We start from the raw sequence: 27,087 nt of genomic DNA, 5'->3' as shown, positions 1-27,087 counted from the left end.
GTTTTTCCAAGTATCTGAAATCAGAAGAAAATTTCTGAAACCATTTTTTCATATAGTATTTTAAAAGTACGAAAGTAAAAAAGATAATGGGGTAGAATGTTTAGTGTACAACCCTGCAAAAGTTGGAACATGCTTTATAAAATTGGCCAATACTTTATTGAATTTATTTGATATTTTACGCTCACTATGCAGGCATAATTTGTCTGGATATATTACCATAAATAAGAAAGAGGCGGGGAACTTACTTGAAGCTGGAATTGTGTTCCTGCTGACGCATGGTGAGCGGCCTGTTTTCCTGTGTGGGAGTGTTCTGTGGCGTCCCGGGGCCGCTGCCGCCCTTCTTCTTCAGAGCCGACTTGAGCGGCATGGCGTGGAACTTGGGCTCCTTGGCAGGTATCTCGTCGATCCGGCTGGTGTCTATAGACGGATCCGGCTGCGGCATCCTGTACATGTACGAGTGATCGTCATCGTAGTCTATTTCATCGTCATCGTCCTCATCGTTATCTGCAAATGTTGACATCACATATTTCAGTTCAGGCTTGTAACTAAATGCCCAGTATTTTAATGTATATCCGCAAAGTAAATAATTTCAATTGTAAGTACATACAGGGTGATTCACAACTTATCCAAAAAAATTTGGGAATAGATGCGGCATGAGAAATGGAGTCAATATTGTAAAAAAAAAATTTGTAAAATCCTTATAGATTCTGAGAAAAAAATTATTGAAGTTATAGCACATTAAACCACTACATAGCTGGACAACTGTAGTCTCTAGCATCATTCGCCATGTGGCCTCATCGACTCCAAATACTGAATTCGGATTTTGCAATCGTTGTTGCGATATTTACCTGTTATCTGTGGTTTTTATAATACGTTTTTAGTAGTTGGTGTCAAAAATGGGTAGTTAGTGTCAAAAATGGTTTGCGTGTACTCGGAGTTGATGGATATCGTTTTAATTTATGGTGAAGCGTTTGTGTTATGGTGAAGCAAGACATCATTTGTGTTAGTTCGTAGAAAGTAAGTAAGACGGACCCAGATGTGTTTACACGTGAGTGGATAAAATTTTGAACAATTGCTGTTGCAGCATCGGGTATGTCAAATGATTTTATTATTTAAAAACACAAATTAATTTTATTAATAATTAATAAAGGCAAAAGCATTTGAATTTGCCGATATAAAATAGATGCGATAAAATTCTATTTACATATTTCTTTCCTTGCGAAAGTTTTTGTTGGTTTTTATCACGCCGCCATACCGGTCGCATTGTGCGAGGTCAGGTTTTACAGTGGACCAGTTTCCAGTGCCGTGCAGAAGTGTATTTTTAAATCAATTTCGAACTGACCTTTTTGATTTTTTCTTTACAAAATTGTATTTGTAAGGGTCCCCTGCACATCCAGAATTTTTTTTGGATAAGTTCTGAATCACCCAGTATAATGATATAATATTTGCACAGTATATTATTTAATGATGCACAGTAAAATATTAATAAATCTGTACCTCCGAGCTAAACTGTATTAAATCCATTTTTTGCAAAGAACAGTATTAACTCCATCTATTTTCAAGAAAAATAAACATAGGTGTTGATCAAACCTGTTTCAATAAAACTAGTATGTATAGACTCAACTAATTAATCTCTTTTAACCATCTGACAAAAAACAATGAAAGCGCTATGTACAATTAATTGAGATCAAATTTTATAAATAGCTCTCCTGTCTAAATGGAAGTTAATACAGTTTAGCTCTGAGATACTGAAATGGTTAGGTAGTTTTATTTTACTTGTTCAGTATAATAGATGCCAAGTATAATACAGAAATGCACAGTATTGTCAATCTGTGATCACATATTTTAAAGCACATATCGTTATATAAAAAAATATGTCATTGTTGGTTGTAAACGAATCTTTATTTTTGAACCTAAGATTTAGGGATTTTTCATTGAAGTTTGGCAGTATTTATTAAAGTCTTTTGTAATGGTACAGTATGTTACTATTCTTCATTGTGTAATCAAGAAAAATGAGATTGACAACAATGTATACTGTAACTTGCATTCGTGGTTCGAGCGGGGGTTGTTTGAGGTTCTGTCTAACAGCGGGACAGGAAAAAAGAAATTAAAAAAAATCAATTTTTGTAACGGAATTTGAGAAAATAAACTTATACGTTTCTAAAGATCAAAAATCTCTCTCCATATAAATATGACTCACTTACTACACCTTGTATACTGGAAGATATAGGTAACTTATCTAAAAAAATATATGTAATACTGTGAAAATAATTCGTTGCATTTTTTTTATTCAGTAAATTTATGTTACCTTCATAGTCGTATTCGTGGTGACTGGGCGGCGGCGACAGCCTGTTGGGGATGGGACTGGGGGAACTAAACATGGGGGGCGGCGGGATAGGTCCAATCTCTGACACGGGAATAGGCGGCTCGGGCAGTTCGGAAAGCATGAAGCTTGGTACGACCAAGGGCGGTGGGTGCGGGGGAGGGATGTTGTGAAGCTGCTTCTCGTGCGGGGGTGGCGTGCTGCCCGGTCCTCCCGACTGACCATCGTTGACTGCAAGAAAAACGGAAACTATATGAAAAAACAGATTGCCTAATAAACATTTTTTATAAAAGCTGACCCCCAGAACACATGTGTACCTACAGGGAGTTTGTCACTTAAAAAATTGTTATCGGTAATTCTTAGCCACCCATTCATAAAACAGTAAATTTTGGCCCAGATAAAAAAATTAAATTATTATGATTATTATTATTATTATTTTTAGAATTAGTGGGATGATTAATTAATTTAATATTAATCATAATTTGCATAAAATATTTATACATAATTTTGATTTTTAGGCATCTTGTACACAAAAAATAAGCACAAATATTTAATTATCAAGTCAGATGAGATGATTTATAAAAATTTACGTATTAGAACTATTTTTCTCGTATCTTTAGTGACATACGATTTCGATTCTATGATTGCAACAGATATGAACATTTCATCTTACGATCAATAGAAAGAGAAAATTATATTTTGTTGCTAAGTACTGTATTTTAGACACAAATCTGTATTTGACCTACGATGGCCAAATCTAAGGCTTGTGATCATAGTTGACATACATCGGCATAAAAACCATAATAACAAGCATAGTTGTCTGTAGTAGTTGCCTCTAAATATTTTCTAGTTGTGGCTGTAGATTTACATTTAAAAATTAGCCACTATTATTGGCCATTGTTGGCACTGCCAACTTACCCACATAAGATAATTATGAATGTAAATGTAATTAATGTTCCTGATTCTGATTCGTTTCATAAGTGCATCTTCATTCCTATACTATTTATGAGTACTTTATGTAACATTTTATATAGAATTTTACTTATTTCTTGAAATAATACTAATGACGAGTAATTATGAAGTCTGTACTGTAAGCTTGAGAATTAGGAACTTTCATTACATTTAAACTGGTGGAAAGCCAACTTGCATGAAATTTAATTATTTTTAAAACTGCATAAATTCACAAATTTATACGGAAAACAAATCCTAATTTTGAGTATTAAGGATGTGATTTGTATTTCATATTGCTATTACTTCGTGTTTTAATTCCCAAGACCAAGAAGAAAATTGTGATAAGTTGCCACAATTTTGTATTTGTATTTATAACTTATTAGAAAAATCTAACCAGAGTTGTGCAATAGGTACTTAAAAAAATTACCCACATTTGGTACTAATTTTTATTGAATTGAAAAATATCGGACTGATATTAAAATATCGATATCCTTAATATTGAATAAAAATTTCGTTTCGAATATTCTCAAGTAAAAGAAAGTTCAGTTCGGTGATAAATCAATATATTGTACATATAAAATTATATTAATGGTATGTTTATTTCAAAAAATGTGGGTAAACAGTTTGGTAATCAAAACAGCAATCGGTTATTTATCACTGTATAACAACAGACTTTTTGACATCTAGATATCAGGAACAATTAAAAAAAAAATATTTGTTTTTCCAAGATAATATTAGGGTTACCTCTAGGTAAGTATATAATTTTTTTTTCCTAAGAAAGAGAGGGAATAAGATAAGTATCAATGTCAAATATCTAGTATCAGAACCTAAAGTATCAATACTCAAAAACATTGATATGGATCACACAACTCTAATTCTAATACACAAATTTCCACAAACATTACCCAATGTAACAATTCAAAATCAAGTATTTCATACTGTTATTCACAAAACTACAGAAAATGAAATCTTTTGGAAAAAAAATAGAAATAAAAAACAACATTATTCCAAGCCACTGATGATTGATTCAGATTAAAAAAAAAAACAGTGAACACTATTATTTTGTGTAATGAATTCTGTCATTTCCAGTTCTTAAAAGAAACTCCATTAGGTACTTAATGTAATTAATAGTCCATTCCCTGTTCTTAATCTATTTTTACATTAATGGAAAGTTACTGGGTGCTTTGCTTTTTTATTATTATCCTGAATCTGATCAACATCCTGAATTTGGAAATTATATTTACATTGGAAAATACCAGTCCCTGAACAAAAAACAACTCAAACGTCACACTTACAGTGTTCACTGTGGTAGCAGAGCAGCCTCTTGGTGAGCTGCTTGCCGTGTCCCAACGTGCTGGGCCGCTCCGGCTTGGAGGAGGGAGGGGTGGCCTCCATGGCCCCGGGGGGCTGGCCCGCGTGCTGGGGGGTGTCTCCGTTGGGGGAGAGGGCGCCGTTCTGTGCCGCTCCATCAGTCTTTTCTTTCTTCGGCTCTGCAAAAGCAAGAGAGAAAACTGTGAGTGGCGCTTACGCAACGAGGGCCATTAATCAAAAGTGACGGCGGTTTTTAACCGATCCTGACCCACGCGAACTTGAAAAGTATTATCATTAGAAGAAAAATGTAATATAAAGTGTTTTGCAACATGCTTAAATGAAAAATAAACTTTACAAGTACGTAAAATTTATACAGATTGAGTAAAGTTCGACGGGATTTTTATATACAGTAGCCTTCTAGTTACTTTCTGGACCAATGGCGACGATCCAAAGTCTGCTGTAGTTTTTTTGAAGCAATTTTTGAGAAAAATACTTTAGACTTCTTTAATTAAAAATCTGGCTACATCGCTTTAGGTGGCGCTTACATTAGATGCGAATTCGTTCGAAAATCTGTTTGTACAAATCATACAAATTCCTAAAAAAATATTAATAATTTGCAACCTGGACATTTTTTTTATTTTTTAGCCTTAATTGCAAAATGAAATATACGACGCACGCGCGTGATGTAGTTATATATTATTACATATTCGGAAAGCTTATGAAAAGAGTTTTAAATTAAAAAAAAAATCGTCAAGATTCGTTGAAAAACAACGGAGTTACAGATTGTCAAAATTGACGGCCTATTGTTAAACAAATTAGGTTGGTAGAGGCAAAAAAAATAGTGTCATAAACCGGCAACCCGAGTGCTTTCCCAGATAAAACTATTTTATTTGTGGAAGTATGTAAGTGCATAAGAAATATTGTTAAAAGTCAGAGGGTCGCTTGATTTTTCGGCGAGCCGTGGAGCAGCGGAAGGGTGGGGAAAGCGAACGACAGCGAGTCCGAAGAAAATGATGATAAATTCATAGTCCTGCCGTTAAAAAAGCGAAATTCGCTTGAAAATAATATATTTGACAGTCTGTAACTCCGTTGTTTTTCAACGAATTTTGGTGATTTTTTTTTATTTAAAGCTCTTTTCATAAGATTTCCGAATATGTAATAATATATAACTATACCGCGCTCGTGCATCGTATACTTCATTTTGCAACTAAGGCTAAAAAATAAAAAAAATTCCAGGTTGCAATTTGAAATTTGAAAAAAAATTATAGATTTCAATGTATTATTATGAAATCTACCATGAAAAAAATCAGTGCGATTATGGAAGATGCTCGGAATCGTCCAGACTAATAATTAGTTAATTTGTTTATAAGGCCATAACTTGTAAACCATTCAACTTATCGATTTCAGATTTCGTGTGAACTATTAGACAGTGATAAGGAATGAGAGGATACGATGCCAAAACGTTCTGGTAATAATAACGCAGTTTATTAATGTTTAATTCAAAAGTCATAAATAAACTTCTGTTTATAACTTTTGATCTAATCAATATTTTTTGACGCTCGAGGGCTAATTTTGTAGGTCTTTTGAAGACGAAAAAAAAAGTACTTTACTGTTTTCTCGTGGAAATAAACGGAAAAAAGTTAAAAGCGAAAAAACGTGAATTTACGTAAAAATTATACAATTAACCACCCTGTAAACAATCTTCACCCCATTTTTATGACTGTGGAAACTAATATGTTATTGTACATAATATTTAGCATATATTTCATCAATTTATAATTTGTATACATACTTAGTTTTACGTTAATTAAGATTATGTGTCAATTTAAAAAATCTAGGAAGCATGGGAAATACTTGAAAATGAAAAACTAGCCAATTACTGACACTTGATTATGACGACACTGATTTTTTGGCAGGATTTAAAACTTTCTCAATTTGTGTATAGAGTATTATTATTTGCCAATTATAATAAAAAAAATATTATATTCCATCTTCAGGTACGTAATTCCAAAGCCTCCTAGATTTTTAATCTGTAACCAAACTGAATATGTTTTTGAAAATCGAGGTCAAAAATGGGTCACCAATAATTTTTCTAGCTTTAGTAGTTCTGGGATACGTTGAAATCCCATCGTATATGTACGAGATATGCATCCTAACATGTGATCAAAATCGCGGAGAAATCCACGAACCTACGACGAGCTTAACGCGATTTTACATCCGCTGTTTGTTTGTATTTAGGAAATTGTTTGTGATTTATGAAAATCCGCTATAAATAAGCTTACACCCATTAAATTTGCAGTTCCTGAGTACCATAAAAATAGTGTCAGGCGTGGGTAACATGAAACAATACGTGTAAATTGCTCTTGGATAGGGTCCAAACGATTGAGTGAGGCGAGAATGAATCACAAAGTACCCACTGAAAAGCAGTTGATTCGCGAATTAAACTTTGAACGAAGGTTGAAAATTGGTCGTTCGGTTAGTTTTCCAAATAGTTACTGCAAAAATAATACTTGTGGAAATGCTATTAAGCTCTTACAACTGAAATAAAGTTTCCAATACACACAATAGCTAAAAAAACAACGTATTAAAAATAATGTGCAGTTTAGGAGACCAACTAAAATAAATTTTATTACAATGAATGTTTACAGGATGTAAAATGTAATAAACCTCGGAATTGTTTAAAGTTAAAAAAAATACTAATAAAGCCTATATAAATTTTAAATATCTGGGAGCGAACAATTTAGAAGGCGATTCTACTCAAAGATAATAACACAAGTTCCTATAGGGGCATTTCGATTTGGCCGAAACTTTTTAATTGTTTCCTACCCCATTGAAAACCTCTAATTTTTTCAAATTTTTTCACCCAACTCAAAAAAGTTATGAATTTCTGAAAATAGCTTTTTTAAATAACCATAACTTTTTCAAAAATTGAGTTATCGGGACGTTTTTTTTTTGTTTGTGTTTGTTACTTTTTGAAAAAAAATAGATCAAAATTATCTGGACCTATCTTCAGTTTATTTTTCAATTTTCCAAAAAAAAAAACGAGAAATTCTCGATTACCATTATTGAAAAAACTTTACCTTATAAAAATCTAAAATTGAAAAAAAAAAATTCTATGCAGCGATTGATGACAATTTGAAAAAGTCAAACGAGGATGGTTTCAAAATGATTTATTTGAGTTCAAGTGCGTTGCATGTCTTTTTTTTAAAGCCTACTGTTCGTCCAAAAATGGACCAAATAACACTTTTTTTTTAATTTTCTGTTTTTGGATAATTTGAAAAAATTTTTTTTTTCAATTAATAAGAAAGACGAAAAAACCACTGAAAAAATTTGAGGTTTTATAAAAAATGTGTTTTTTTATAAGAAAAAAAAGACAGTAAAGATAGGTCCAGATAATTTTGATCTATTTTTTTCAAAAAGTACATTTAAAAACAAAAATTTTGAAAAAAAAAACGTCCCAATAACTCAATTTTTGAAAAAGTTATGGTTATTTAAAAAAAAAGCTATTTTCTTCAAAAATTTATAACTTTTTTTGAGTTGGGTGAAATAATTTGAAAAAATTTTCAGAGGTTTTCAATAGGGTAGAAAACAATAAAAAAGTTTCAGCCAAATCGAAAGGAGTCAGGTTTAAAAGTGGTCGATTTGACGTGGAATGCCCCTATAACAATTAATCGAATATTTAATATTAAAAAAACAATATAATCTCTGTTTTTGTACACCAACTACACCTAAGGAGATAAATTAAAATTCTGAAGCTTTAAACGGTACTTTAAAGAAACGGATTTAATATTTTGGAGTAATCTTGTTGTGAAAATAATAGTGTGCCTACGTGCATGTGGCGACGTCAGATGAGAGCAAGAATGACGAAATCGTGGCATATATTTGGCATGAAAATGCAACTTTCTGACATTTTTCTAATAATTCAGAACTGTTGCAACCTAAATATCTTCTGATCAGTAATTTTATTATACAAAACAAGTAACGTTTCTTCAAACTTGACTTGCTTGACACCATATTAATGGTTTAGTTTAGACTTTACATATTTAAACTGACTTTTAAATACGATTCACGATAGTACAAATTTGATGTTTGGGCTGGTCTCAGATGACGTCATAAGCAGACAGGACGAAATTGAGTCAGCTGATGAACACACCTTAATATATACAGCGCTATCCAAAAAGTTAATGAAGGTACCTTACTTTTAGGTCAATTTGCAGTTTTCGTCTGCCCCTCGTATATAGCAAACGTTTTATGACGTTCGATGGGCGCTATTTTGATTTGACGACATGCAGAGACAACCGACAATCGAAGGAATTTCATTTATAAAAAACGTGAAATTTAAAATAATTTAGAGGTTATGTAACTTAATATCGAGTTTTCGAAATAGTGTCATACAACCTTGCACCATTATAACTACAATAATTCCATACTTACAGTTTGCGGACACACTATTTATGGAAAAATGACAAAATATAGTTATAAACGTGACAATAACGATTTTTCGTACCCTTGAAGGAGAGCCTCTTGTAGCCAGGGGGCAGGAAAGCGGCGGGAGGGGTGATGGGGGCGGCGACCGAATCCCAATAGGGCACTACGTCCGGCTGAAGCTGGCACTGCCCGTATCCGGGCAGCTCCAGCTTGTGGCGTTGCTTTTCGCAACGGCGGCGCTGACGACGGCCGCCGGGGGTGAAGGTTTTCACCAAGAAGCCCACCCCGCTCATTTTTCGATAGGGTGCTTCTAGACGATATCTTTTTACTTGTATGCAATTGATATGTGAGGTATGTCGGTCGTAGCGCGTATTATTCCAATCTTATTTTTAAGTAACATTCATTTCAAGCAATTATTTTTATTATTATTAGTAAGATAAATAAGTAGTTTTGCTACAAAAAACAAAATCAATATTAATAGGTTCCAATAGTAAGAATATTTGTGTGCTGATGCTTCTTTGTTAATAGGATGGTTAAAAGGCTACTTGTATTGTAAATTGTAAAATAGTATAGTTAAGAAAAACAAGAATTGGTGTTAATGAAGACAAGTACAATCAGCCAACTATTTCTATTCTCCCGCTAATTTCTCTGTCAAAAACCGTCAAATTTTAATATGTATCATAGTAAAGCATCAAATGCCCAAAACTATGTTCTTAACACTTTCTATTTGTTAGTTCAAAATTTTACACTAAAATATCTACCAAAAAGTGAACTCTTTTTTTCTGTTATCACACCACAAAACACACTTATATTCACAGAATAAACACAAAGAAGACCACATTCGTACCCTATCTACCATCGATGTAGAAACAGATTTCAGTACGAAAGTAAGGTATAACAACAGCTAACACACTATTTCAAACGCAGGTTAATCGTAATGACATTGAAAATAAATTTCACGGAGAAATTAAATGAGTAAATAAATAGCTCATGGACTTTTCAAAGTCACCCAATTGCAGTAGTCGTAATTTTACATTTTGTCCCGCAATATTAGTGAAAAAAACCGCTCGATTTATGATTTATTGGCTATCTTGGCAACCCTAAGTACAATGCAGAATCGTGAATAATCGAACACATGGCACTAAAACTTTTAAGATGCCTGAATAAAAAATATCTGGCATTTAGAAAAACAACTAAATTTGCATTGACAACATCAAAAACACTTTCATATCCGTTTTGTTTATAAAACAGGAAATTAATTCGTCCTAATCGATTCAGTTCCACGAACTCGCGTTTGTTGGGATTGCTTTATTAGCATTTTCACATTTTATCAGATCATACCGAGTGCTCTTTATGGTAGTAACTTTTTTATGTCAGTATCATTCCAAAAGCGATATAAATTTAAAAATGATTTTTACTTATATAACAAATTGGAAAAGAAGAGATTGTTTATTGAAGTTTGTAGACTATAGTAGGTCCTATAAAGCTTAACTTCTTACCTCAGAGTATCATTGAGAAAAAATGGTACATCACTGATATTTTCAAGTTTTGAATGTAAAGTCTTACATTCGTGAAAAAAAAAGTTTACTTTTAACGGACATTTTCGAACAATTTATAAAGCTCGTATGTTTATCTTACGTTTCCTGAATTTTGCACGCCTGTTACATAGACAAAATAGCATATGGTACTATAAACATAATCACACCCTGTAGAATGCTTTTAAGAAACTATTAACACATGCATTAATCACAATGACTGGGTATCTTTACAAATTTGCTGGTCAAAATAGGAAAGACATATTTTCTGATGTTTACATGTTCTCCCCTGATCTTTGAATGCGAAGAATTAAAGGAAGTTGCTCTAGTTTAGCCTTACGCTTCGTCACTTCCTGGATGGATCTACTTCTTATATCATTATCTTGCTTGAAGTGCTATTTCTTATTTATAAAACGTCAGCCCTAATTTTATAATTCAGAAATGGCAGATACATATTTTGTATGGATATCATGGATATCTTCAACGAGATTTACCTTATGCCAAAGCTTTCTTTTTTATCATCATCATCATCCTTCAGCGGCCCTTCTCCTAAATGTTTTGATGATATTGAAAAATCTAAATTAATTTCTTTTTACCGACGAGTCCAATTTCTCCCGCAACTCCATGCATGGGTATATGAAAATCCTCACGCAACAAGAAAAATGAATGACCAATATGTTCTCATTAAACGTTTGGATGGATATTATTGGACAGTATTTTATTGGACTGTTCTTTCTTCTATTAAAATTAAACGGCAGAATATATCAAGGATTTACTGAAAATCAACTGCCTGTCTTTCTCAATGTACCACTTAATCTATGAAACCGCTTATGGTTTATGCATGACAGAGCACCACCTCATTTCAGTTTAGTAACTTGGGAATATCAAAACAGAAGCGTGGGCAGAGGCGTAGTTCAACCCAACCAACCGTGGCCCTCTAGGTCATCAGATTTAAATCCCTTAGATTACTTCCTTTGGGTTAATAGGATCAAGTGAGATTATTTGTAACACTGCCACATTACTTGAACGTGTGTCAGGCAATGAGAAGAAGAGCGAGGACCTGCGTTAGTGTTAATGGCCGACACTTTCAACATTAAATGCAATTCAAATTAGTTTCAAATGTCAATATACATACAGGGTGGGCTCTTGAAAACGAAACAAGAGAGTTATTCGCTCTGTTTCGTTTTCAAGAGCCTGTATTATCCGTTAAGTTTCACAGCCTTCTGCTTCATTAAGAATAACAATTTAAATTCACAACTTATTTGTAGCCATTATTTCTTTTGCAATTTTGTTCGAAAATGGCCATGTCTTCTTTCATCTTTATATATTTTTTTTATTAAATTTATCAGATATTAATTCACATCATTAATTTATCACATCACATCATTAATTTATCACATTTCCAAATGGAATCACCATTTTATCACATTTCCAAATGGAAATGGTTGAATTTATTATTATTTCTGAAATTTCGTAATATTGTTGTTGTATGTTGTATGTTTTTTTTTATTCAGACAGATACATAAATTTATAACACTGGAATATGGATATGGCCAACAGATAAAAAATTATGTTGTTAGCAAATAATGTTTTTTAAATATACCTCGGATTCCACTAAATCACAATCGTATTATTTATAAAAACACATCTTTTTCACAATATCCTCACCGAGACAAAAATATCTCATGCTCTCCTTTTCATTTAACGTTCTCAAGCTGGTTTATCTCGATCCGTTGCTGAACCGCGTAAAAATAGCTCGTCCATTCATTATGAGCTTGCAGCATTTGTAATTGCCTAAAATAAGTGGGCAAAAAAAAACATCAACAACAATTTTCGGCTACCTACCGACACGGGTGCTTTTCATGTTTATATTTAGGGCTGGATTAAATCGGGCGGAATTAAAGACTCTTTGCATCCCGAAGCGAGGGTGATCTTCAAATAAACCCCGGATCGGCTCTTTAGAAGTTCGTAAAAAGCGGGCGAGGAATCATTAGACCTACACTAAAAATACTCGAAAATTTTATCTGTTAAAAATAAATACAGCGGCCTTGGACAATTTGACTAGCGAATAATTTTCGCGAAAAACTAGTATCAAACACGTAGTTTTCATATAAAAATACAAAAATATGCGGCATAATAAATTTCAACGTAATATTAAAGTCGTTACAAATTTTTTTTGTTTTGTGAAAAAAATTACCAATGACTTACATTTTTGTAGAGAGTGATCTATAATTCTCTTTTAATGCGATTTACTTCGACGGTATTAAAATATCTGAATAGGACAAATACAGGGTGTTTCAGAAAGACCTGCCATAAATTCAGGGGGTGATAGTACGACAAAAAATAACAATTTTTTATCTTATGAACTATATGTTTATCTCCTCCTGTTTTTGATATACAGAACGACAAAATAAAATTTTTTAAATAGAATTTTTACGAACGGTGCGAAATATTTTTATGGTATTCCGGGGTTTTTAAGGACGCCAAATACGCTGGTCTAATAATTTTTTGGATATTTCATAGAGGGCCCTAGTTACGCTACATTCCTATTACATTTTAGGTTCTAATTTTTACCATTCGGGCTCCAATTTCTAATGTACAATTTTATTTTCTAAAAATAATGTACTCTTGTTAGAACTTCCTAATGTGGACGGCTTTTGAGAAAAAAGGCTTTTAATTGAACTCTTACAATATTACGGTGAAGAAAATAAGCGACTTTTCTCAAAATAGGCTTATGTCAAAACTTATTGATGGATGTCTCATAAACAACGTATACATTCTCAGTAATATTTTAAACTTTAATTAACTTTATATCAAAATTTTAGTGACTGTAATTAGTCATTACTAACTACAGTCACTAACAATCACTAAAATTTTGATATAAAGTTAATTACCGTAATATTGTAAAAGTTCAATTAAAAACCTTTTTTCTCGAAAACCGTCCACATTAGGAAGTTCTAACAAGAGTATATTATTTTTAGAAAATAAAATTGTACGTTAGAAATTGGAGCCTGAATGGTAAAAAACCTAACCTTAAAAAAATTAGAACTTAAAATGTAATACGAATGTAGCATAACTAGCGCCCTCTATAAAATATACAAAAAATAATTAGACCAGCGTATTTGGCGTCCTTAAAAACCCCGGAATACCAAATTTCATAAAAATATTTCGCACCGTTTGGATATTTTCGTAAAATTTCTATTTAAAAAATTTTATTTTGTCGCTCTGTACCCCAAAAAAACAAGAGGTTCATAAGAGAAAAAGTTCTTATTTTGTCGTACCCTTGAATTTACGGGAGGTCTTTCTGAAACACCCTGTATAAAAAGTCATGTGGAAAAATATATATTTTTTATTATTTAATTCAAATAAATTGATTTTTTTTCTAAAAACCTATCAAATAGAGTAAAACAATGTTTTATCCTAAATAAAATGTTGAAATAGTAAGATCTTTCTATCGTAGCGTAGCTATTTCTACATGTTGCCCTTTGTCAAAAGTGATGTTAGAACAAACATGAATACAAGATTTTTCTCTGAAATATAACGTGATTTAACGATTTCATAGTCAAGTATGTGTTTTTGTATTCATAGTATTTAAACATCATTTTCAATTTTTATTTTAGATAATTATTAATTACTAGCTGTTTATTAGATATTGTCGATACAATTCAATGCTAGTGGGGTACTTACGAAGCTCATAAAGTAGTTGCTTCCCGTAATATTATCAGTTAAGGTTATGTACGAGATTAGATATCTTCTGCATGACTATTTTTTATGGTATCAAGGAATATTGTTTGAGTTCAATCGATAAGGATTGTTAGAAAAACATTTTAATCTAATTCTTGATTACGGTGGTTACATATCACAGATTAATTGTTTTTCAAAACGAACTTCCCAAATTTAGGAAACAGCGCTTATAAATTATTATTTATTTAACATGAATATTTTTATTTTGATGATTATTTGTCTTATAAAAAAGTTTATGACGTAATCTAAATCATTTCCTGAAAAAAAAAATAAATGCGGGTGTTTTTCTCAAAAAAATTAGTATCTTGACGTATTGATGTTCAATGACTGATTTTACTTTTTGTATATGTCTACATTGTGTCCTACTCAAATATCGTAACAGTAATGGAGTACACTGTAATTAAAAAGGAAATGATGCATCACCCTGTACAGCTACATATATTTGTAAAAAGGCACACAACTTTAAGGAGTTTGGCAAGACCACAAATTTAAAAATAAATAAAGAAATTAACGCGACAAATATTTTATGTGTCATAATACTCATAATACAGTTTGGAAACATTTTTATACAAATTGTATTGAAATAGTTTATTTCATAAAAAGCAATCATTCTTAAATATTAAAAAAGTAGTCATTGTGCACATGCATATAATTTTTGTTTCAATTCATCCAGAAGTGGAATTTAACCGACCAGTCATACCAACAATAAGATGATACTATAAAGCTCGTCTATTCAGACAAGAATCGGCAACACCTTGTAAAGATCCGTTACCGCACAGGATCGATCTGGATGGAGAAGAGTCCATGTAGAGAGAGGCAAGGATAACCTTGAGATAGCCCATACAATGTCCTCGCTAGAATATTAGTGAATATAGCTGTAAAAGCGACGAAAATCCATTAAAAAATGGGTAAATTGAAAAACAAATCTTTCAGTAAAACAACATGGAATAAGAATGCGAACAAAACAAATGCAACAAAAAAAGTTAAAAAAAAATAGTCAAGAATTACATTTTTTAACAAAAGATAGTCAACTGCAACTTCACTGTTTATTATTTGTGACATCAATCTTAATAGAAAAAAGAATAGATAAATTGTTTTACAATCTTTAGTGGCGTCACAATAAAAATTGTTATGTGCAACGTAAATTAACAAACAAAATATAAAAAAATATATATGTATTCAAAAGTTATTAAATTAATTCGTAATAAAAATAAATAAAAAATGATGCTATGTTAATAGAATACAATTTGTAGTCTGCATTTTGCGAGGTATGGTAAAAACTGCAACAAGAAAACTTAAAAAAACTCCTAAAATATTGTTAAATAAATTCGCCAAACCTCGAAAAGACTGAGCTTTGATTTAGGAAAACCCGACTGCGATGCGGAACCCCCAGAACCTTCACCCCGAATGACTCATCGTATCCGTACAAACACAAATGGCGTACCGAGACACAGACAAACACCCAAAAAACCACCCAATCAATACCATTTACAAATACAACGGGACCATAACAAGAAGCATCAGCATCAAAACAAAAAGCACACGCGTCGCACCCACTTTTCCTGCCGGGCCGGCTAGCACGCGACGTCGTTCTTGATTGACGGATGTCCTCTTCAGCGGAAGAGGGCTAATTGCTCGTCTTTGTCTCCGGATAGGTGTTCTCGAAGACCAACAGGTCTTAGCACCGGGCTCGGCCGCACTGAGCGCCGCGACGCCTGCTAGGCGTCGGGACGCCCTCTCGATCTCTCGGATCGTTACCGTCCTGCAGCATCCGTGACGTCAGAGGCATGCCACCGCTCGGCGGTGGTGGAGGGCTCTTCTGCGAGAGGACCCTTTCCAACTGAACGAATTAAAATATTTACATTTACATCCTCGATCGACATGAATTTTAATAATACAAATAGAAATGTCCATTGCAACAAAAAATTATATTAATAAGTTATTATTTTGAAGATGTTTAGCCTAGAAAGTTTTTCTTCGACATGGCTTTTCTTCGATTTCCTTGATTTAGCGAAAAATTTGTCAAATTCTGTATCACCGTTACGGATTAACATCAAATCTACAAAAAATCATAAAATTGTCAATTAAAACGCAAGGAAATAAATCTATAAACAGGGTGATTCACATAAAAGCCCCGACACGATAACCCGTTAATGGAAAGAAAATTTTTTTAGTTCTGTAAAAATCGATTGATAGAGTTCCCGATTATGTTAATTAAGATCTCAACTGGCATTTTTCCCAAGCAAATTGTAGATGGCGTTCATGGCACAAGAAATGTTTCGATCTTGGGAACTTTGGACCATAGTTTTTGAGCAAACTATAGTTAAATCCTCCTAAGTCCTATAGTTAAAATTTGAAATCGATGTTGAACCTTTCGAATGTTTAATTTACATACAATGACAATGAAGCTTAAAATTTAATATATTTGTTATCGTCCTATTGTGAACGTTTTTAAAATTGTAGCAAAAATTACTGATATAAGTGATATAATACTAATTCTAAAGAGAAAATACGTTTTGCGGACAGCATAGAAAAGAAAAGTAGTAGACGACACCGGCATAGTTTACTACGTGTATAACTTGATACAGGTAATCAGGAAATAGTATCGATTGGAACGTAAATAGATGAAATTTGAATAGCAGAATGAATAGAATTTAGTCATTAAAATATTCATCGGATAATAAGTTAACGTTACGAACACAATATACAGGATGCCTAGAAATAACATAGACAATAGAACATAAAAAATACAACTTTTTCCTGTGGATTCTGCGTCTACTGTCTCTTTTTTTGAGATGCAGATCGTCAAGTATATTTTTTGCCTTTAAAAAAAATCTTGTTTTTTTTCATTTAACACTTAATTTAACAAAAAAAAAACAAGATTTTATTAGATAATAAATACCCCATTAATGAACAGTTTCTCTCACACTGTGAATTTCTTGGGAAGTTGATTTTATTATATGAGTTCTGACAACAAGGTTTTCTCTATTTTTGCAGAATATACTTAGTTGCAAAAAACACTATTTAATAGTAGAAGTTAGCTGACATTGACATAGTTAACTGAGTTTTCTCAAAAATGGTTCATTTTCAGTGATTTCAACAAGAACATTTTTGCATGAAACTAAATTTTAGCTCGTAGCTTGCACCTTCTAAAAAATAGTTGAAAACGAACAATTCTGACGCATTAACATCCGTATAAAACCAGTGGTGTGCCAAATTTTAATGAAATATATTGTTTTATGACAAAGGTGTGACCAAAATTAAATTTAAAAAATCATCATTGACATCCTGCGTCTCAGAAACAAAAGAGAATGGACTCTTGGTTGATAAGAACAAATCGTCTTATTTTTAGTCAATTTATGGCACGTTTTTTAAAAACACCCTTTACAATGAAGTTAATTCATATTCTAATTGATTTCTTAAATCGTAAATATATTTTCGAAAGTAACTGTTGTTTTTTAAATTAAAAAGGTTTCGTTGTGTTCACCGCATTTTTCTTAAAAAAATTTAAAAATTTTCATAAAATTCTTAACTGACGAAGTTATAATATTCTCTTTGACATCAACAACTAGATATGCTTAAAAGAAAATTCAAATACAAGCATTAATTAATAATTATAGTCCAGTCGATAGAGGCCGAAAAGTTACTGTTGGTGACATTTCCTTGATAACCCGGAAATAACTACACAGGCCTACTTTAAATGATAAATTTGTGTAAAGTGTCGGCAAAGCTTCAAACAAAAAGTTTTGCTCTCCTGATTTTCGGCTTTAGTGTCATTATTGTATATATATTGAACTATAGTTTTCGAAAGTTTTCACTTTCACTCATTTTTTGTTTATAACTGACATTTTTACAGCAACTTTGAAAAATTGACGTTTTTTCAATCTCACTGCTTTGTTATTGCAAATTTCGTAATCGGACCGCCCTTTTGTAGCTATTTTTATTACGGACAAATCATGTCTTAAGCATTTTTTCGTACAAAGTCATCCCGCTGAGTTATTTAAAGAAAACTATTAAAAAAGTGAATTTTCGCAATTCAATTGTTAATAACTTTTTTCCTGATAAAATACTTTGTCAGCAAATTACCCTGTTATTGTACTCATCACTTAAAGCAGGCCTGTGTAGTTATTTCCGGGTTATCAAGGTTTGACACAGACCGAAACCCTATCGACTGACTATTAATAATATTGTAGAAAACAACTACTCTGCGGTCTAAATCCCCGTCCAATTGCAGCCGCAATCACTAACGAAAATGTTGTAATTCATACTTACTAATTAATAATTATCCAAATATTATTATTGGAAAGGAATACATACCTGACATTTAAATATTGTAAACTCCCAATTCTTGTTTCTAACACTATCTTCTTGACGAAGATAAACTCGCGTATTAAACCACATAGCCGAGCTTATTTTCAAAATTGGAATTGATATTTTAAATTTTAAAAAAAGGCCATTTGAAAAAGCTATCCCTAAAATGCAGAATTGTTAAGCTCTTTTATTGTGGTTCATTACGCGAGTTTATCTTTGTCAAAGAAGTGATATTAGAATAATTTCTACAATACCATTTATTTATCAATAACTTGTCTCTAAAGCTACTTTTTAACATACCTAGACATAATTTGAATTAGAGCAATACCTTTTAAACAAAAAACGTAATTGTTAAGCCTAGTTTACACTATAATCGTAATTTAAACAAGGCTTTAGACTTTTTACAACAATACCAATTACATTATTATTTTTAAAATTAGACTAGATTTTCAGATTAAATTTATAAAACGAATTACTCAGCTCTGCGGCACAAAAATATCCATTAAAGTAATTAGTTCTATCAACTAGTTGAATTATAACCAGTAATTACATCTGTAAATAAACTTTGTAGTCGATCTCCAAGTGTCGCCTACTCTGGAAGAGATAGTGATCTTAATGTCAAATTTGTCACCATGCCAAAAGCATTCATTAGATGCTATTGCGTGTGAAGTTATTCCAACTACGACCATTCATGAGACGTACATATTTGACACCAATTTTGATGATAATTTACCGCCTACATGATTTTTTGTAGATATAAGAAAGCTTTCATGATGTCAAATTATCTAATAGTTCAATTACATAAGCCTTTAAATCGAAATTTTGGTCAACTTGCCTTAATTTTTGATATGAGTGATGAGAATAAGTGAGTAATTTTTTGTTCAACCCCCGGCCAAGGGTGAAAAAAGATAAAACAAAGGGGTTTTTCAAGATAACTCAAAACGGGTAAGAGTTAGAAAAAAAATATAAAAATTGTAAAGCATACAATTCTACATAAAAATGGCCTCTTGACTTTTTCTTGTATTAATTAAATTAACAGAGTTAGGGAGGCTAGAAGTTAAGGAAAGATTTCAGAAATTTAAAAAAATCATAAGCAGAAAAATGAACGAATTTTGTATTTTTTTTTTTCGATCTACTCTAAAAAATGTAACCTTTCTTTTCATAGAAATAGATATTCTTCTAGTCTCCCTAACTCTGTTAATTTTAATAGTACAAGAAAAAGTCAAGATGCCATTTTTATGTAGAATTGTATGTTTTACAACTTTTATAAGAAGCTTTTTTTTCTAGCCCTTGACCCTTTCGAGTTATCTTGAAAAACTCCATTGTTTTATCTTTTTTCACCCTTGGCTGGGGGTTGAACAAAAAATTATTGTCACATATTGTTATAATATACCTCAAACTAACTCATATCAAAAATTCAGGCAAGTTGACCAAAATTTTCGATTTAAAGGCTTATTTAATTGGACTATAAGAAACACTTGGTCTTATACTCCATAGCCAGAATATATAGACTGGTGGTTACAGAATATCAACAAAGATTCATTTCTATGTGGATGTTTCCATCTTAAATGCGTTACAAATATACATTTCACATCTCAAAGAAATATAACACGTTTCTTTAGATGTGTCTAAGAAATCATCTGCATGTAACAAGTTACAAGACATTTTTTCTGGATAAAAACAAAAGAATCTCGTCGAAATTCGAGGCACGAGGATACAAATCCACTACGACGACTGTCAGGGGCAATTTTAAGCACCATACATCAAATTCGTGTTACGTGCAATGGGAAAAAAAAGAAAAAACGTGACCGGGGGAATTTCCTATTACTCGGTGAGAGCGACGGTTATTATCCAGGGGGTCGATAGGCATTGTTTCTCGGCAGTTCGAGTCGCGAAAACTACGATATGCACTATTGTTTAATGGATATGTAGCGAAAAATCCATATTCCTATTTAGTAAATGTGACTCGCTAAAATTGCTGTTAGAGCTGACATCTGTACATAAAAAAAAATGTCGCACATAATAACAGAAACATACAGAAATTAAAAATTATTTGTTGGGCTATATAAGACCATTAACATTAACTTTCAATAATGGTAGATTACAGGTTCTTATTTATTATATTTTTTTACCCGCTACGTATAGTCTTTCCGATATCAATTGAAGAACTAAGACGTTGACGGTATGTACCAGGTTCGGTCGCTGACGCAGCAACTCGGCATTGAAATATTTGAAAAACTTGTTCCCATATTTATTTAGCCATACCCATACACAGGTCTGGTCGAACTACACGTGGAGGTGGTAGAAATGTATACACCCAGTTGAAGAATGCGAGCGCGGGCAAACGACATCTAACACAACTGCATTGGGCTACTGGGCAATAAATCTCAGCTTTTGACAAGGGGTTGACAAATTGCAGTGCAGTACAGCAATACGGAATTTGGTGTGATTCAGGTAATTTTAATTTTTTATAGGCACCTTCTATTAATCATTACAATTGCGAAAGAGAGAAATAATATTATTACAACATGGCATTTTGGAGACCTTTTGAAACGGAACAAAACGAAATTTACCATCAATATAATAAATATTAAATAAAATTGTTTGAAGACATAAATTATTAAAATATGTTGTTGGCCAAATGAACATATAATAGTTTTCTACACATTATAAACAAGTTATTATAATTTTTTACCGTTAGCAGAACACTTTTTTAGGGCCGCCTATGAAACTCATTAAATTTTATTGCTAGGCATTTTATACATGTTCAACTGACTTCGGAAAGACTATAAAACAACACTGAAATAAAAAAGTTTTATTTGCTGGCACTATAATACAGAGTGGAAAGTTTAATTGGCACAAATTATGTAATTTAATAAATTAAGGTTTGTCGTAAAATTCCTGAAACATCTTAATTTTTATTTTCAATGGGGGATTATTACAAAGAGATTTGTTTATTTTTTGAATTATTATTTTATTTGAATTTTGGGGGGTTGCTGTAACCCCCAACTTTTTTTTTTAATGGAAGGGTAGGTTGATTAATTTTTTATTTTAAAGCTTTTTCAATTGCAAATACATATAGTTACGTATTTTTTTTGTTACTTTTTATAAGCAATGTGTCGGAAAAAAATAAAATAAGGAAGTGTTTACCGAAATTTCCTTAATGTATACATTTTTTCTTACTTGATAAGCGACAATAACAATTCCAGACCTTATCATCTGCTCGATAGTTTTTTGACCAATTTGATCTGAATGTGATTGATTTGTTAGTAGGTACAGTCTTTCCGATCTCAATTGAAGAACGAAGAGGTTGGCAGTATGTACCAGGTTCGGTCGCTGACGCAGCAAGTCGGCATTGAAATATTTGAAAAACTTGCTCCCATATTTATTTAGCAATACCCACATACAGGTCTGGTCGCCCAGTTGAAGAATGAGCACGTGGGAAAACGCGGCACAAACGCAGCCGCACTGGGTGACGTGGCCATAAATTCAATTGTTAACAAATGGCCTAACAGTGCAGTGCAGCAATGCGGAATTTGGTGTGATTCAGATAATCATTCGTATTACAATTGCGAAGGGAGAAATAAGAGGGATATTTTGTGTACTAATATTATTACAACATAGCATTTTGGAGACCCTTTGAAACGGAACAAAACGAAATACCACCAGACAATATTGAATTAGTAGAACCGGTTGTTGACGAAACAGGTTTAGAATTTAAAAATAAAGATTTACATGTTCAATGTCGGCGTCTCATTCAATCAGATATTGTAACTATAAATAGAATTCACATATTAACTAAAGTTTAGTGTCCACAATTTTTGCGTAAAGGGGAAGCGAAAACAAAAATTAAAAAATATCGATGACATGACGAGAGACCGTAATTCGGCGGAATTTTACGATAAACATTTTATTTATTAAGTTACAGAATTGTCCACTCTGTATATTTAAATCTTACATTGTTGCGTACATCAGTTCTACATATACTGAATTTTGCCATAAAGGTAAGGGAACGTTATAAATAGCAAAATTTCGTGAACCAGACACTAGCTATGAAACATTTGTTGTAAAATTTTTAGTCTACCTACCAATTTTTTCAATTTTGGATGAATTCTTTTGTAAATTATGCTCTTGGTCATATATAATCTATAATAATACTAATGCTTCTAATAATGAAATTTTACTTTCTTTAGTAAATGATTCTCTATTAGAAAATATATACAGTATGTAAAATTCTTTTTGTAACGCCCGATTCGAATGATTTTTTTCCGTGTATCTCCTGCTAGCTGAACCAATTACAATGATCCAGTTGGCAATCCACAGCCAGCTACTATTTTTTGGAAAATAACTTAAAGAGATTTGTTTTATTTAAAATCTGACTGAATCAGCACAATTTAATATTTAATTTTATTATAATGCAGAATGTTTTTATACAAGGTTTAAGTTTTTTTCACTGCCACTAAAAATTAAACATTTTTTAGGATGCATGATTCGAATTAATTTGTGGCCTTCTAGATGTACTTAAACTTACATCTTGTATAAAAAATTACTCATGAAAAAGATAGAGGGGTTTTAAGTATTGCCGATTAAAGATACGTATAGTAGGATCATATTCAATGCAAAGTGATAAGTCATTGCCTGTCAAGGGATCCAGTGCAGTACGGTTTTGAGGGGTTTAGAAATTGAATAATTTTTTATGCATTATGAAGGGATGAAGGGATCAGTTCACGTCTGGCACCCTTGTTCCTACAAAAATTCCTTTATTCTCATAAACTATTTTTTTTTAAATGTAATTTATTATAAATCCAATTTGTTTTTTAAATTCCACCTATGTACTACATTTTACATCTGTACGCGCCACTGTTGTTTACTTGTTTTTTGGAGGCGGTCTCTGATTTACGACCAAGCTCGCCAGGTTAGTATTTGACGTATAACCGACCACTTCGTGCATTCGATGCACCTGGGCGACTACAACTACTACCAGAACACAATCCGTATGATGCGGTATATCAGATTTTACATTAAATTTCCTAAAAATGATGACACGATTTTCCTTTGATAAAAGACCCACAATTTTTTGCTCTATTTTGCATGGAATACGATCCTACTATAAATAGATTTTGAATAAAAAAATCTATAAACTAATTTCCCAAAAAATGGATCAGAATAAACTCACAGCAATCTATGAAGTACCGACTGAATCACCATTGATTCTACAAGTACATCTACAAGTACATCTAGAAAATGCGTCACAAAGAAAAATTTAAAATTCTTAATGGCCTCATAAATTAAAATTTTATATATAGTATAAAACAATTACTGATAAAATTTGAGATACAGATACATAACTGACGCTGATTAATATTAGGCTGTCAGATTTTTAATAAAAACAATCTCCAAAGTGATTTTCCAAAAAAGGGTTCATAAAAAAAATTAACGCGGGCCATGGAATACTTTTAAACCCCACCATGTCAAATATAATGAATTTATAATGCAGAATATTTTTTATACAGGCTTAAAGTTTTAAATTTATTAAGTTTATACGCTCCAGTTTTTAAATTTAAGAGGCAATGGAAATGCTTGAAGATGAAAAATTAGCCAATTATTTCCACTGCTCATTATAAATGGTAAATAAGAGGGTATAAGAATAAAACTGTAAAAATTTTAAATCTTGCCCAAAATTGTGAAATTATTATGTTTCGTTTTTATAAAAAACAACATTAAAATTGATTTTCTTATTATTCAATTTACGACAGTTTGTACTAAATTTGTTAGTGTAATATAGTACGAATGTCTAATTTTGCTCGACTTCAGCAAAGCGTTTGACACATTAAATCATAAAATTCTTCTACAACAACTTAAATATTTTGGACTTAATCCAGTTGCTATTTCATTTTTTCAAAATTATCTTTATGGTAGACGCCAGAGGGTTTTTCTAAATAATAAATTTTCATCTTATAAAATACTCAATAAAGGCATGCCTCAAGATAGTATACTTGGACCGATTTTATTTTCTATATATACTGCTGACTTCGCCTCCTATTTGAAACATTGTAAAATGCATCAGTACGCTGATGAATATACTTTTACCTTCAGAATATATCAATGAAGATTTAAATTCAATAACAACGGTCGCACGAGCACATAATCTATTATTGAATGAAAATAAAACCGAAATGATAATGTTTGGAAATAAATCTGAAAGTATTATAAATTACCCCAATTTCAATATTATTTTGTGTAATAAATTATTAAGGTTTGTAAAACAAGTTAAGAGTTTAGGCTTACGAATTGATGGTAGACTGCGGTTTGATAATCATGTGATTTGTTTAACAAAAAAAGTCATATTGTATCCAAAAAATACTTTCTCTAAGTAAAGACGTGTTAGATAAATCTATTAAAATTAAATTATGTGACACAATCATTCTCTCACATTTAGCATATTGTGATGTAGTATATTGGCCAGCTTTGTTATCAAGAGATAAAGCTACTCTTCAAAGAATTCAAATTTGTTGTTTTCGATTCTCTTGCGGATTACGAAAATATGATCATATATCTAGTTCTTTTTCTTCAGTAAAATGGTTAACCTTAGATCAAAGATTTACCTCATATTTAGCAACTTTAGTTTACAGGATTAATACATTTAAAACTCCAAAATATTTATTTGATAAATTGAAAAAGGGGACCGATATTCATTCTCGTTCAACTCGACATTGTGGCTGCAATATGAACGCTATTTTCTATACAATGCTGTCAAAATTTACAACTCCTTGCCTACTTACATAAATAATGCGTCCTCCGTATTTTCTTTCAAGAAACAGATCAAAAGCCTCTTATTTTCATCTCGTTCTATTACTTCTTAATTTATGTGTATTTGTCATATTACGTTCTATTATATTAATTCCACTTTTTGTAAGTTCTTTATGCACTATGTATGCTAGTGTTATATTTGTGTACTCGCCTATATGGTTTATATGAACATTACATTTGTTCTAATTTGTTCATGGTTGGTTACGTGGAAGAGCAGCGTAGCTGAACGGCGCCAACTACAATGCCTAATTGTGAATTTTATTTTTTCTGTATCTTAAATAAAGACATTTATTATTATTATTATTATTATTATTATTATTATTATTATTATTATTAATTTGCATGCGGATTAAACGAAAACAAGAATTTCGTAAACAAAACTTCAGTGGCGTACTAACAATCTTGAGATCCCCTTTCCAAAAAATGTGTTACGCCACTGCCTAAAGACGAAATGTCACAAATTTTAATGATTTAGTCGTCTCTCTCACATATTCCAGTACCAGAAGTTACATGGAAGTAGGTTCTGTGTTTCTTGGTTCTGTATACAACGAATCTAGGGGCACAATTATAGGAATTTTAAAAGATTGCAAGATTAATGAGACAGCTAGAGTTGGTAGAGAGATTGAAGCCGCAATGGAAGACGTTGTTTCAGCTTCTACTTGTAACCAGATGATAAATGATCCGTAATTTCATCTGGGGAACTTTTGTTTGCCCGCGATATTTATCATAAAACGAGGCAAGAGGTCTGAAATATAGCAATTCTTGTAGGTACATCTTGCTATGCCTCTGGAAAACAAAATTAATGGCACGAAATGTAAAGGTAAAACTTAACACAGTGTAAAAAATGCTGTTATCCCGAAAGATAAAGTTATTTGTTTTCTTCCAATCTTAGATTGATCAAAAACATTTTACCACCAGTTGTTGTAACATCAGGTATGTCAAATTATCTTATTTAAAACCACAAATGTCAGATTGAATATAAAATTTTATGTCAACACATATTAAGAATTCTGCTACTTTGGGAAAAGGAATAATAATGTCAGAAAAAATTAAACATTCATGTAAACATAATTTTTACAGAAAGATTACGCATTTGGACATTGGTGAATCGTGGAAATTATAGATTTATTGTTTACATTGTACTAATTGTGTCCACAATCTTGATAGTATTTTATAACTTGTTTTGTTTTAATTGTTTGGGTATTTCGCCAGCTGTGAGAAAAAAAAATAAAAAATTAATGAAATAAAGTTAACAACAAAATATACAATAAGTACCAGTGTCTGCAGACTTGAAAGAGTATAGTGTACAGCATGTGCAGAAATGCTAATTTCTCATTTGTTTTTTTTAACTGTCTCAAATTTTCTGCGCTTGTAACACAACAAACATTACCTAAAAGGTCATTTAGTGTATAGTATTTCCGATCTCAATTTAAGACCAAAGAGCTAAGCAGTAGCAGTTTCGGTTGCAACGCAGCAACTCGACACTGAAATATTTGAAAAACTTGTTCCCATATTTATTTAGCCATACCCAGGTCTGGTCGAACTAAATATGGTGGTAGAAATGTATACGACCGGTTGAAGAATGCGCGCGCAGGCAAACGCCGCACAAACACAGCCGCACTGGGCGACTGGGCCATAAATTTCAGTTGTTGACAAATTGCCTAGCAGTGCAGT

The 27,087-nt window shown here is 32.0% G+C and overlaps 1 protein-coding gene across 8 annotated transcripts in view; it reads right to left on the bottom strand.

The window, feature by feature from the left end:
* LOC108905968 (phosphatase and actin regulator 4) overlaps positions 1–27,087 on the bottom strand; it is a 285,928-nt gene that overhangs the window by 8,761 nt on the left and 250,080 nt on the right. For 6 of the 8 annotated variants that reach the window (XM_018709058.1, XM_018709062.1, XM_018709059.1 and 3 more), the window contains 3 exons: positions 4,570–4,764; positions 2,309–2,554; positions 246–504 (listed from right to left, as the gene is read on the bottom strand). In XM_018709058.1, coding sequence (XP_018564574.1) covers positions 246–504; positions 2,309–2,554; positions 4,570–4,764 — 700 coding nt within the window. Of the gene's footprint in view, positions 1–245; positions 505–2,308; positions 2,555–4,569; positions 4,765–9,092; positions 9,467–15,845; positions 15,981–27,087 lie in introns of those variants that run through there. The other 2 variants (XM_023455854.1, XM_018709063.2) reach the window with 2 other exon arrangements.

This window comes from Anoplophora glabripennis, unplaced genomic scaffold, assembly GCF_000390285.2.
Source record: "Anoplophora glabripennis isolate ALB-LARVAE unplaced genomic scaffold, Agla_2.0 scaffold113, whole genome shotgun sequence".
Classification (NCBI taxonomy): domain Eukaryota; kingdom Metazoa; phylum Arthropoda; class Insecta; order Coleoptera; family Cerambycidae; genus Anoplophora; species Anoplophora glabripennis.
This window is presented reverse-complemented; position numbering and strand designations above follow the sequence as displayed.